Source organism: Tachysurus vachellii, chromosome 7 (assembly GCF_030014155.1).
Source record: "Tachysurus vachellii isolate PV-2020 chromosome 7, HZAU_Pvac_v1, whole genome shotgun sequence".
Taxonomy (NCBI): domain Eukaryota; kingdom Metazoa; phylum Chordata; class Actinopteri; order Siluriformes; family Bagridae; genus Tachysurus; species Tachysurus vachellii.
Window position 1 is genome coordinate 31,562,547 of NC_083466.1, and position 12,500 is coordinate 31,575,046.

Here is a 12,500-nt window from a genome sequence, read left to right on the forward strand (position 1 = left end):
TAAATACAGGAAATAACATTAATGTGATTAAACAACACTAATAAAATGGAATAATCTAACATCAAGAAAACATTTTAGATTTGTATTTAAAAAGTGAATTGTAGCTTCAATGTACGCTTCACCCCGAACACTAGAACCTCACCCATAATAAGACTACACCCCAAACTCCTCTCTCTAAGTAAACATCTCTAAGTGATGGTTCTGAAAATAAAATAATAAGAGAAACTCATAGAACAAGGTTCCCTGGATGCTTTTAGATGTTCTGGTTGGACAGTTATGGATACTAGGTTCCTAAAGTGGTTGTACTTGGAGCGTTGTGATTTCCTAAAATCATTCAACCAGGTGAAGCCAGTTCATATTTTTATTAGTATTTTTTTCCAAGTCTGGAACTGGGATGAACTGTTACCAAAGTGATGGAAAGACCAAAGTGTAAAGAAACAAAGGATCTGCTCATGATTCAGAACAGATGAGTTCATCTGTGAAACATGGAGGTGGTGTTATGGCTTGACCTGGACTCCAAGTGACCAAATATACAACCAAATATTTGTGTATTTAATGATATTTATTTTACTTCAAGCCGTTTCCAATTCCTTTTAAGTATGGTCTTATATAAAAGTGTCTACCTTTGATGTTGTTTAGTACATCTGTGTATAATATCAGGAAAAAACATCTGAAAACCTGAACTCTTGTGATAGTCTATGAACTGGTGGGTCTTGGTGTTAGGGGTGAAGTCTGATGTGTATTACAGAACATGTGGGCGGGGCTTATTCACCACCCTGACAGTGTAGTACACAGTAATACAGTCACAGTATTTACATTAGCTGATATTACAGTGACATGTACACACACTTGGTGCATTGTGGGAAACAGAAGCTGTACATTTCACTGTATACATTCAGTAACAGAAACAACAGGCTGTCATTTAAATCTCTACATTTTACTCCTCTACTCTTCTTCTGTTTGCAGTGAAAAATTTTCAACAAATGACATATATATGTAAAAAAAACACATTTAAACTGATGTGCCTTCAGGATTAAATATATAACAACCAGAGATTTCAACAATCCAGCTTTATCAGTGATTAAATACAGCAAATCACACTCAGGCCTGAAACACACCTAAAATATAATCATAACACAATATGAACGCCTTTCTGTCTTGTAACAGAGTCCTGTGTGTATGTGTGTGTGTGTGTGTGTGTGTGTGTGTGTGTCACGGAGTCAAGTGTGTTTCAGGCCTTAGCATGTAGCATGTTATACACAGTGTGTGATACTGTTCTAAAATCTCATGCAGTGTATAAGACATGACGTCCTTTAAACTGTGCAGAATTCTGACTAATTACAAGATTATTAAAGACTTCATTACATATAACACATATAATCACACCCTCATCAACCAACTGACCAATTAGCATCAACCTCAGTGTAGTTGCGCATTACATCACACCCTCATCGGCCAGCTGACCAATCATCATCAAGCTCAGTGTAGCTGCACATTACATCACACCCTCATCAACCAGCTGACCAATCAGCATCAAGCTCAGTGTAGCTGCACATTACATCACACCCTCATCAACCAGCTGACCAATCAGCACTGAGCTTGAACTAATTTCCCACCCTTAAGCCTCATTTTTTATTTTTTTTTGTATGATATATTGCATGTCCAGCTCTTGTGCTTCAGTGTGTGTGTATGTATGGCAAGCCGTTTTAACATTTAATGGCTAGTCTGGATATGTATTATAGATATCCGTAATTCAGTTCTACCTAGTCAAAATGAAAATTTCAGATATCCACAATGGCATTCCTCCTATCCACAACTGTCTTTTCAGTTATCCACAACTTCATTCTTCCTAGGACGAATTACGTCACTTTTCCCATTCATGTCTATGGAGTTTCCCTTTACAGATATATTTAATTCAGTTGTAGATATCCGCGAGGTGAAATGTGGATATCTACAACTAAATTATGACTATCCATAATTCCGGTTAGAGATATCTACAATTTAATTCTGACTAGTCACAATTCCAGTTCCAGATATCCTCAACTCCCCTCAATTAAAGATATCTATAATGTCTTTTTAAGATATCTTAAATTAAATTTTAACTAGTCAAAACTAGATTATAGATATCTTGAACTGAAATTGTGACTAGTCAGAATTAAATTGTAGATATCTCTAACCCGAATTATGGATAGTCATAATTTAGTTGTAGATATCTGTAATCAAGTTATAGATATCTTCAAATGAATTTTGATTAGAGATATCTCAAATCAGAGATATCTTTAACTTTCATTCTTCCTAGTCTTGAAACAGAGTTTTGACTAGACAAAATGATGTTGCAGACATCTGTAATGATGTCACTGCAAGTAGGAGGAGGGTCTTGTTATCGGTGGGAGGGGCTTCTAATTATTTTATCTACAACAGCAACCGCCATTTCTTCTGTTACTTGTAAACCGGCTCAAATGATTTGTTTTCTGGCTGAATATCCAATGGGAAGCCTTGCATTAACAACGTCATGCACAACTATACTGACGAGTCAAAATGACGTTTGTGATATCTATAACTTTAATCCTGCCTCTGCAAAACTCAATTATAGATATCTGCAATTGTCATTAAGGATGTTGAATATCGTTTTCAGTGACGTTATTGCAGATATCCGTAACTCACTTCTGACTATTTAAATCTGAATTCCAGATATCTCTAACTTTCTTTGTGACTAGCTAAAACGGAATTAAAGATATCTCTAACTGTCATTGTGACTGGTCAGAATGCAGTTACAACTAGTTAAAAATATGTTGCTGATATCTGTAATGATAAAATGGCTTGCCATATGTATGCACAGTGTGTTTGTTACAGTCAAAGGCAAGAATAATTAAGGAAGACTCAGTAATTAATAATTAAGGATATGCTGAAATTCAGTTATAAAATCCCTCATTAAAATGACAATCTGTTTTTTTTTTTCACTGAGGTAATGTATGAGCCCTGAGGACACATCTGAAGAAACATGTGTCCTCCTACAGCTTAGAAATGTAGTAATAAAACATCACGAGAGCTTCAGGGTCATCATCCTGATATATCTGATATTAACATGTGTTTTTATAATCAGTGTGTGTTGTAATGTTGTGTGTTTTTATAATCAGTGTGTGTTGTAATGTTGTGTGTTTTTATAATCAGTGTGTGTTGTAATGCTGTGTGATTTTATAAACAGTGTGTGTTGTGTGTTTTTATAATCAGTGTGTGTTGTAATGCTGTGTGATTTTATAATCAGTGTGTGTTGTGTTTTTATAATCAGTGTGTGTTGTAATGTTGTGTGTTTTTATAATCAGTGTGTGTTGTGATGTGTTTTTATAATCAGTGTGTGTTGTAATATTGTGTGTTTTTATAATCAGTGTGTGTTGTGTGTTTTTATAATCAGTGTGTGTTGTAATGCTGTGTGATTTTATAATCAGTGTGTGTTGTGTGTTTTTATAATCAGTGTGTGTTGTAATATTGTGTGTTTTTATAATCAGTGTGTGATGTGTGTTTTTATAATCAGTGTGTTGTAATGTTGTGTGTTTTTATAATCAGTGTGTGTTGTAATGTTGTGTGTTTTTATAATCAGTGTGTGTTGTGTGATGTTGTGTGTTTGGTCTCAGAGAAGCACCTTTAAAGATAACATGTCTGGTTTTGCCTTAATAAAGATGTCATTTGGAGCATATATTCTGATATAAAAGTGTGAAACTGAAACTAGAGTGGAGGGAAATCACATCATTTATCACCTGCAGTCTGAAGCCTTGCCCACATCTATACTGGTATTTTTTAAATGATCATCCACAGCATGAGCATTTTTGAAATCTGTCACTTCTCTTATTCTCTCCATTCACACAGTAACAATCACATGACCACATGAGCAGACTGAGAGTACATCATAAAACACCTCAAGAGTAATTTTAAGATAAAAAATAATGATTTTATCTAATTATTAGATTTCCTGTCCAAAATCACCTTGAATAAATCATTTAAGGTGACCAAAATTGTAGTTTCCTTGTGGATGCAGATTGCAGGTTTTCATAACAAAAAATACTGGTATATTTGTGGGCGGAGCTGGAAAAGTACTTCAGGAAACGATACTGTGTGTAAATTAATACCACTAAAAGGGCAGGTAATAAAATTTAAAAATAAAACACCTGTACCGAGAGTAACGGTGCCCCCTGGTGGACAGCTCTCTCCTTATTTGTACTAAAACCACAATTTTCACTAACAATATTATGGGGGTTTTGTCATATTACCATCAAACCAATTGAGGTGGCAGTGATGCAGTATTGTAAACACAAACATGCTAACAGGCTAATGCAAACATTACATACACTGTGTCCTGTAGACTGGAACATTCTGTAATACTGAGGTCCAGATGTGGTGTTAACTGAGGTGTTAATTAAGCTGTGTTGGTTATTATCTGTGGTGTTTAGTCATGTGGTAGCACCTGTCCAGCTGTGTTGGTTATTATCTGTGGTGTTTAGTCATGTGGTAGCACCTGTCCAGCTGTGTTGGTTATCCCTACAGTGTATATTTGTGTGTTAACACTCGTCCAGCTGTTGGGAGATGAACTCCTGGATGCACTTCCGGTACTGCTCCGAGTGACTGTGAGTCTGAAAGTATTGAGTGGGCTGATCCAATGACTCCCTCATCTCCTCGTTCACCTTAGCCATGCGCAGCCTGAGAGACACACAGAAGGAGGTAGATTTTGATCTTCCATCATCTACTAAACATTTTCAGAGGAAAATCATGATATAATGTGAAACAGTTTTGGAGATTTAAATAAACCAGTGAATGCCAGAAATATGGATAGCTGTTATTAATGGACCAAATGTCCAAAATAGAATGGCCTATATGATGGGTTATGAGAGTGTGTGTGTGTGTGTGTGTGTGTGTGTGTGTGTGGGCATTGTGTACAGGGTGACGATGTCAGCATTGGTGGTATCCATGGCGATGGATAGTGGACTCCTGCCATCCATGTCTGAGACGCTCTGACAGGCCCCACGCTTCAGGAACAAACAAACCTGTCTAAAGGTAGAAGAGGAACAGAGAAGGGAAATGAGCACAGACGCTAACGCTAGTTCAAGTATAACATTGTACTTAATGTTAATGAGCTAGCCTACTATTACAGCGCTAACACAAAACGCATGCTCACAAGGTTATGCACGTTTACACAGCATGGTGCAGTGTATGTGTGTCTGTGTGTATGCAGTGTGTCCCAGCATGGTGCAGTGTGTGTGTGTGTGTTGGTGAGTGTGTGTGTGTTGGTGTGTGTGTGTGTCTGTTTGTGTGTGTGTGTGTGTGTGTGTGTGTGTGTGTGTATCCAGTGTGCCCCAGCATCGCAGCATGGTGCAGTGCGTGTGTGTATTCTTCTGTGTATGTGTGTGCATGTGTTTGTGTGTGTGTACCCAGTGTGTCCCAGCATGGCAGCATGGTGCAATGTGTGTGTGTATGTGTGTGTGTGTGTGTGTGTGTATGTATATATGTGTTTGTGTGTGTGTGTGTATATATATGTGTTTGTGTGTGTGTACCCAGTGTGTCCCAGCATGGCAGCATGGTGCAGTGTGAGTGTGTGTGTGTGTGTGTGTGTGTGTGTGTGTCCTGGACCTGGTTTTCACCCGTCCTTCTCCAGCTACAGACGTGACTGCTACCCCATTACATGTCTCTGATCATCACCTGGTATCCTTCACCATCACTCACCCTACCCTACCTAAAACTACCCCCTCACCCCCTCATTCTTACCCGCCGCAACCTTCACTCTGTCTCCCCTTCTTCTGTAGCTTCTGGCACTCCCTTCCACTATGCTCCAGACCATCTCGCAAGACCTTCTGCCCTTCATTACCACTATCATCAATAGATCCATAGCATCTGGTCAGGTACCGACTACTTTCAAGAGAGCAAGGGTTATTCCCATCCTGAAGAAACCTGCTCTGGATCCATCAGACATCAGTAACTACAGACTGGTATCACTTCTCTCTTTTCTTTCAATTCTTGAACGCCTTGTCAATCAACTGTCTGTCTATCTCTCACAGAACAACCTCCAAGATCCCAACCAGCAGTTGGGATCTTAAAGTCCCAATCCCTTTAAAGCAGCTCATTCCACAGAGACAGCCCTTTTGGATGTCTCTGAGAAACTACATGCTGCTAGATCAGCCAAACTGTCATCTGTCCTTATCCTCCTTGACCTTTCAGCAGAATTTGATATGGTCAACCACAAGACTCTCTAATCCACCCTCAGGAGTCTTGGGATTTGCAGATCAGCTTGGGAATGGTTCGCTTCCTACCTGGAAGGACGCTCATACCAAGTAACATGGAGGGGAGTGACATCTGCTCCACACAGACTCTCCACTGGTGTCCCACAGGGCTCAGTACTTGGTCCTCTTCTTTTCTCCCTTTATACTCACTCTCTTGGGGAAGTTATTTCCTCACATGGGTTCTCCTACCACTGCTATGTTGATGATACACAACTTATCTTCTCTTTCCCACCTTCAGATGCCACAGCTTCTGATCGGATCTCAGCATGTCTGGCAGAAATATCATCATGGATGACTGCTCATCAGTTAAAGCTCAATCCTAGCAAAACTGAACTGCTGATCATCAGGTGATTCATCCCCAGGTCATGACCTTGCTATATCCTTACACAACGATCTGATCTCCCCTTCAGCCACAGCTCACAACCTTGGGGTAACCACGGACACTCAACTGTCCTTTTCCTCTCATGTTGCTAATGTGACTCGCTCATGTCGGTTTCTTCTCTACAACATTAGAAGGATTCGGCCATTTTTGTCCACACAGGCTGCTCAGGTACTTGTTCAGTCTCTTGTCATCTCTAGACTGGATTACTGTAACACACTGCTGGCAGGTCTACATATGAACGCAATCCGTCCTCTGCAAATGATCCAAAATGCAGCTGCATGGCTGGTTTTCAACCTGCCAAAGTTCTCCACACCACCACACTGCTGCGATCCCTCCACTGGCTTCTGGTAGCTGAACACATCAGATTCAAAACACTGATGCTGGCCTACAAAGCCAAAAATGGACCATCTCCCTCTTACCTCAAAGCCCTCATCACTCCTCACACTGCACCTCACACCCTCCGATCTACCAGCACTGCTCGACTGGTTCCACCATCTCTCAGGGTAAGAGGTAAGTTTACTACAAGACTCTTCTCTGTACTGGCACCAAGATGGTGGAATGAACTTCCCCTAGAGGTCCGGACAGCTGAGTCACTGGATATTTTCAAGCGGTGGTTGAAGACCTACTTATTCAGGAAACACTTCAACTAGCACTTCTTTCCTTATCTTTTGATTTAAAAAAAAAAACAAAAAAAACACCTTTGACACTTTTTCATTGTAACTTTGAACAAATGTTTTAAACTCATGGTATCTTAAGTATGTAACTTAGTGATCCAGCATTAATGTATCCAATGACAGAGATTTAAGCACTTATGTACGTCGCTCTGGATAAGGGCGTCTGTCACATGATGTAAATGTAAATGTGTGTGAGTGTGTGTGTGTTGTGTGTGTGTACCTAGTGTGTCCCAGCATGGCAGCATGGTGCAGTGTGTGTGTGTATATATGTGTTTGTGTGTGTGTGTGTGCCCAGTGTGTCCCAGCATGGCAGCACGGTGCAGTGTGTGTGTCTGTTGTGTGTGTACCCAGTGTGTCCCAGCATGGCAGCGTGGTGCAGTGTGTGTGTGTGTGTGTGTGTGTGTGTGTATCTATATGTGTTTGTTTGTGTGTGTGTGCCCAGTGTGTCCCAGCATGGCAGCATGGTGCAGTGTGTGTGTGTGAGAGTGTGTGTGTTGTGTGTGTGTACCCAGTGTGTCCCAGCATGGCAGAATGGTGCAGTGTGTGTGTGTGTGTGTGAGAGTGTGTGTGTACCCAGTGTGTCCCAGCATGGCAGCATGGTGCAGTGTGTGTGTGTGAGAGTGTGTGTTGTGTGTGTGTACCCAGTGTGTCCCAGCATGGCAGCGTGGTGCAGTGCTCCTCTTCCTCGTGCATCCTGCTGATCCACATTAGATGAGTTTTGCAGCAAGAACTCACAGGGGAGTAAAGAACCCTGAAAACACACACATACACACACACCCACACACAAAATGGAAAATAGAGACAGCTGAAATATTGATTATACCTCCGCCAAACATTCTTTAAACAGGAAGTGTATTTGCGCTCACCCCTTGTACTGCCTGCATCAGTGGTGTACGGCACTGATCCTCAGTGTTTGCCCAGTTAACATCTGCACCAAGTGCTAGCGCCTCCACCATGTCAGCTAAACTGGAGGCACATGAGGCCCAGTACAGCAGCAGGTTGGGGGAACACTCCGTCGCACGGGGAAGAATGGGTGGGGGCTCATGCGGAGGTTCTGTCTCCTGAAGATCTGAAACACACCAGGATTGTTGTTTAGATTTAATGAACGCAGGAAGCTGTAATATTGGATCAGGGTCAGGGGTCATACCGGGTTCACTCAGGCTGGTGTTAGATGATGAGTTAAGCATCTCTCTGCTACCATCAGCACTGGTGTGAATCCCACTGTCTGCACTCTTCACTGTTTCACACACACACACACATACACACACACTCTACATTAAAACTCTTATATTGCATTATTCTGTGAACAAATGAGCAAATCATCACTTTTCCCGTTACACTACTTCCTGTCTGAGAGGTTACATAAATAGTTTCCTTCTACACTTCCTGTGTGAGTGTTTAGAAACAGGTCAACATTCTCCTCACTGTCGCTGACATTTTAAAGCTTCTTTAGGATTACAGACATAAATAAAATTCACTTCTACTGTGGCTGAATCAGATCCCAAACCAAGAACTTACAGCTCCGCAGCTTTGAAGACGTGTCAAAGTAGGAAAAGAGGGAATCGAGTTCATCGGGGCAGAAGAGCGAGTCACGTCGAGCCTCCTGCCCAATGAGAGGCGCTGTTCACCATGCAGAGGACACAAGTGTCATTAGTAAAGTTTCATAACATCAAACCATCAACATACCACAAACATATGTTGGCAGGAATAAAAGAACAGAGGTAGCTGAAAGATAAACTCACCAGAGGTGTTGGAGGCAGGGCGGATTTTAGGGGTGGGAGGGGGTGGGCGAGGGATCAGGAACTCTGTGCTTCCTTTCAGATGCTTGTCATGTTTACTCAGCACCATGACCTTTGACCTCTGTTCCCGAGAGTCTTGCTTTCTAACAAACCTCCTCTCCACGTACTTGGCCCGGATATAGGCCTCGATTTCCTGCCTTTACGGACACACACACACACACACACACACACGTTCATTATCCAACCTACTTTTTTTAACTGACATTCTTCAGCTGCCATAATCATCTACAAACACTCATCTCTCAAGCTGATGAATGAACTAAAGGATTGAACCAAAGGGAAGTGAATAACGAGGAGCTGAAAGCAGTGTTGAGTACCTGGGGTCTCCAGGCTGGGGTTTCTTCCACCCCATCTCTCCTCTGCGAGCCTCATAGATATGATTAATCAGCTCATTACCCAGCTCACACATCAGCTACGGCACAAACATCACGTGACAGTGGACGAGAATAATATTATTAAAAGTTTATTTGAAAGCCTCAGCACAGATAAGTGGGCTAAATCACCCAGTTAGCATAAACATGAACATGAAGGTCAGACACTGCAGCTCTGTGGTACATCATAAAATGTGACGCTCACCTTCAGGAGTTCTGGGTCCCATGAGTCGAGTGTCAGTGATCTCACCTTGGAGTTATGAACTCCTAAACTCCTACAGGACACATCATAAAGTCATCATAATGAATGCAGTGACTGTAGAGTATTGTAGCGGTAAGTGTGGTAGTATTACTGAGAGTATTGTAGCGATGAGTGTGGTAGTATTACTGAGAGTATTGTAGCGGTAAGTGTGGTAGTATTACTGAGAGTATTGTAGCGATGAGTGTGGTAGTATTACTGAGAGTATTGTAGCGATGAGTGTGGTAGTATTACTGAGAGTATTGTAGCAGTGAGTGTGGTAGTATTACTGAGAGTATTGTAGCGGCAAGTGTGGTAGTATTACTGAGAGTATTGTAGTGTGAGTGTGGTAGTATTACTGAGAGTATTGTAGCGGCAAGTGTGGTAGTATTACTGAGAGTATTGTAGCGGTGAGTGTGGTGGTATCACTGAGAGTATTGTAGCGGTGAGGGTGGTGGTATTACTGAGAGTATTGTAGCGTGAGTGTGGTAGTATTACTGAGAGTATTGTAGCGGTGAGTGTGGAAGTATTACTGGGAGTATTGTAGCGGTGAGTGTGGTAGTATTACAGAGAGTATTGTAGCGGTGAGTGTGGTAGTATTAAAGAGAGTATTGTAGCGTGAGTGTGGTGGTATTACTGAGAGTATTGTAGTGGTAAGTGTGGTGGTATTACTGAGAGTATTGTAGCGGTGAGTGTGGTAGTATTACTGAGAGTATTGTAGTGCTGAGTGTGGTAGTATTACTGAGAGTATTGCAGCGTGAGTGTGGTGGTATTACTGAGAGTATTGTAGCGTGAGTGTGGTAGTATTGCTGAGAGTATTGTAGTGCTGAGTGTGGTAGTATTACTGAGAGTATTGTAGTGCTGAGTGTGGTAGTATTACAGAGAGTCTTGTAGCGGTGAGTGTGGTAGTATTACAGAGAGTATTGTAGTGCTGAGTGTGGTAGTATTACTGACAGTATTGTAGCGTGAGTGTGGTATTACTGAGAGTATTGTAGCAGTAAGTGTGGTAGTATTACTGAGAGTATTGTAGTGCTGAGTGTGGTAGTATTACAGAGAGTACTGTAGCAATGAGTGTGGTAGTATTACAGAGAGAATTGTAGCGGTGAGTGTGGTAGTATTCCTGAGAGTATTGTAGTGCTGAGTGTGGTAGTATTACTGGGAGTATTGTAGCGGTCAGTGTGGTAGTATTACAGAGAGTATTGTAGTGCTGAGTGTGGTAGTATTACAGAGAGTATTGTAGCGGTCAGTGTGGTAGTATTACTGAGAGTATTGTAGCGGTACGTATGGTAGTATTACAGAGAGTATTGTAGTGCTGAGTGTGGTAGTATTACAGAGAGTATTGTAGCGATGAGTGTGGTAGTATTACTGAGAGTATTGTAGCGTGAGTGTGGTATTACTGAGAGTATTGTAGCAGTAAGTGTGGTAGTATTACTGAGAGCATTGTAGCGTGAGTGTGGTAGTATTACAGAGAGTTTTGTAGCAGTGAGTGTGGTAGTATTACTGAGAGTATTGTAGCGGTAAGTGTGGTAGTATTACTGAGAGTATTGTAGCAGTTAGTGTGGTAGTATTACTGAGAGTATTGTAGCGTGAGTGTGGTAGTATTACTGAGAGTATTGTAGTGCTGAGTGTGGTAGTATTACTGGGAGTATTGTAGCGTGAGTGTGGTAGTATTACTGAGAGCATTGTAGCGTGAGTGTGGTAGTATTACAGAGAGTTTTGTAGCAGTGAGTGTGGTAGTATTACTGAGAGTATTGTAGCAGTGAGTGTGGTAGTATTACTGAGAGTATTGTAGCGGTAAGTGTGGTAGTATTACTGAGAGTATTGTAGCGTGAGTGTGGTAGTATTACTGAGAGTATTGTAGTGCTGAGTGTGGTAGTATTACTGAGAGTATTGTAGCAGTGAGTGTGGTAGTATTACTGAGAGTATTGTAGCGGTAAGTGTGGTAGTATTACTGAGAGTATTGTAGCGTGAGTGTGGTAGTATTACTGAGAGTATTGTAGTGCTGAGTGTGGTAGTATTACTGAGAGTATTGTAGTGTGAGTGTGGTAGTATTACTGAGAGTATTGCAGCGTGAGTGTGGTAGTATTACTGAGAGTATTGTAGTGCTGAGTGTGGTAGTATTACTGAGAGTATTGTAGCGTGAGTGTGGTAGTATTACTGAGAGTATTGTAGCAGTGAGTGTGTTGTAGCAGTATTGAAGGTGGAGTAGAGGGTGTAAGAGGTGTAGGGGTATTAAAGGTGGAATAGATATCAGAGCGGAGAGTGGAGCAGTGGTAAAGGTTAAGGTGTATTAGTAGTGTGGAGGGTGTAGAAGCTCCACCTGTGGATGCCGGAGCAGGCGATGCATAGCGTGATGCCCAGGTTGATGCTGGCCCACCGAGGCTGCCTCCCCCCACAGTCACAGCAGTTCTGGTTCCCTCTGACTGACAGCTGGCAGTGTAGAGGAGTGTCAGTGCGACCCGAGCGACACTCACCCAGAGAGTCCAGACTGCCCAGAGACGCTGACGACTCACGCTGCAGCCGCTGAATGGAAACATTTAGAACACGTTTGCAGAGGAAAACGTTTACAGATCACACATTCACAGGTAATACCTTGTGCTCAAGTTGTCTCATGTTGAATGTGTGTGTGTGTGTGTGTGTGTGTGTGTGTGCATATCTCTCACAGTCACAGGTTCCTCTCCGTTCTCTCTGTAAGCTGTAGCAATGCTGTTCTGTACAGCTTTGGTCCAGAACTGTCGCAGTTTCTCTGAGTCAGCCTGCAGAATGCAGC

At 41.8% G+C, this 12,500-nt stretch overlaps 1 protein-coding gene across 1 annotated transcript in view; it reads right to left on the reverse strand.

The window, feature by feature from the left end:
* acap2a (ArfGAP with coiled-coil, ankyrin repeat and PH domains 2a) overlaps positions 1 to 12,500 on the reverse strand; it is a 19,864-nt gene that overhangs the window by 304 nt on the left and 7,060 nt on the right. Inside the window, 11 exon segments of the mRNA XM_060875477.1 lie at positions 1 to 4,692; positions 4,930 to 5,040; positions 7,964 to 8,073; positions 8,189 to 8,391; positions 8,470 to 8,559; positions 8,841 to 8,942; positions 9,065 to 9,258; positions 9,439 to 9,533; positions 9,698 to 9,767; positions 12,051 to 12,253; positions 12,394 to 12,500. The exon segment at positions 1 to 4,692 is cut by the window's left edge and continues 304 nt beyond it; the exon segment at positions 12,394 to 12,500 is cut by the window's right edge and continues 2 nt beyond it. Coding sequence (XP_060731460.1) covers positions 4,554 to 4,692; positions 4,930 to 5,040; positions 7,964 to 8,073; positions 8,189 to 8,391; positions 8,470 to 8,559; positions 8,841 to 8,942; positions 9,065 to 9,258; positions 9,439 to 9,533; positions 9,698 to 9,767; positions 12,051 to 12,253; positions 12,394 to 12,500 — 1,424 coding nt within the window. The 3' untranslated portion in view covers positions 1 to 4,553.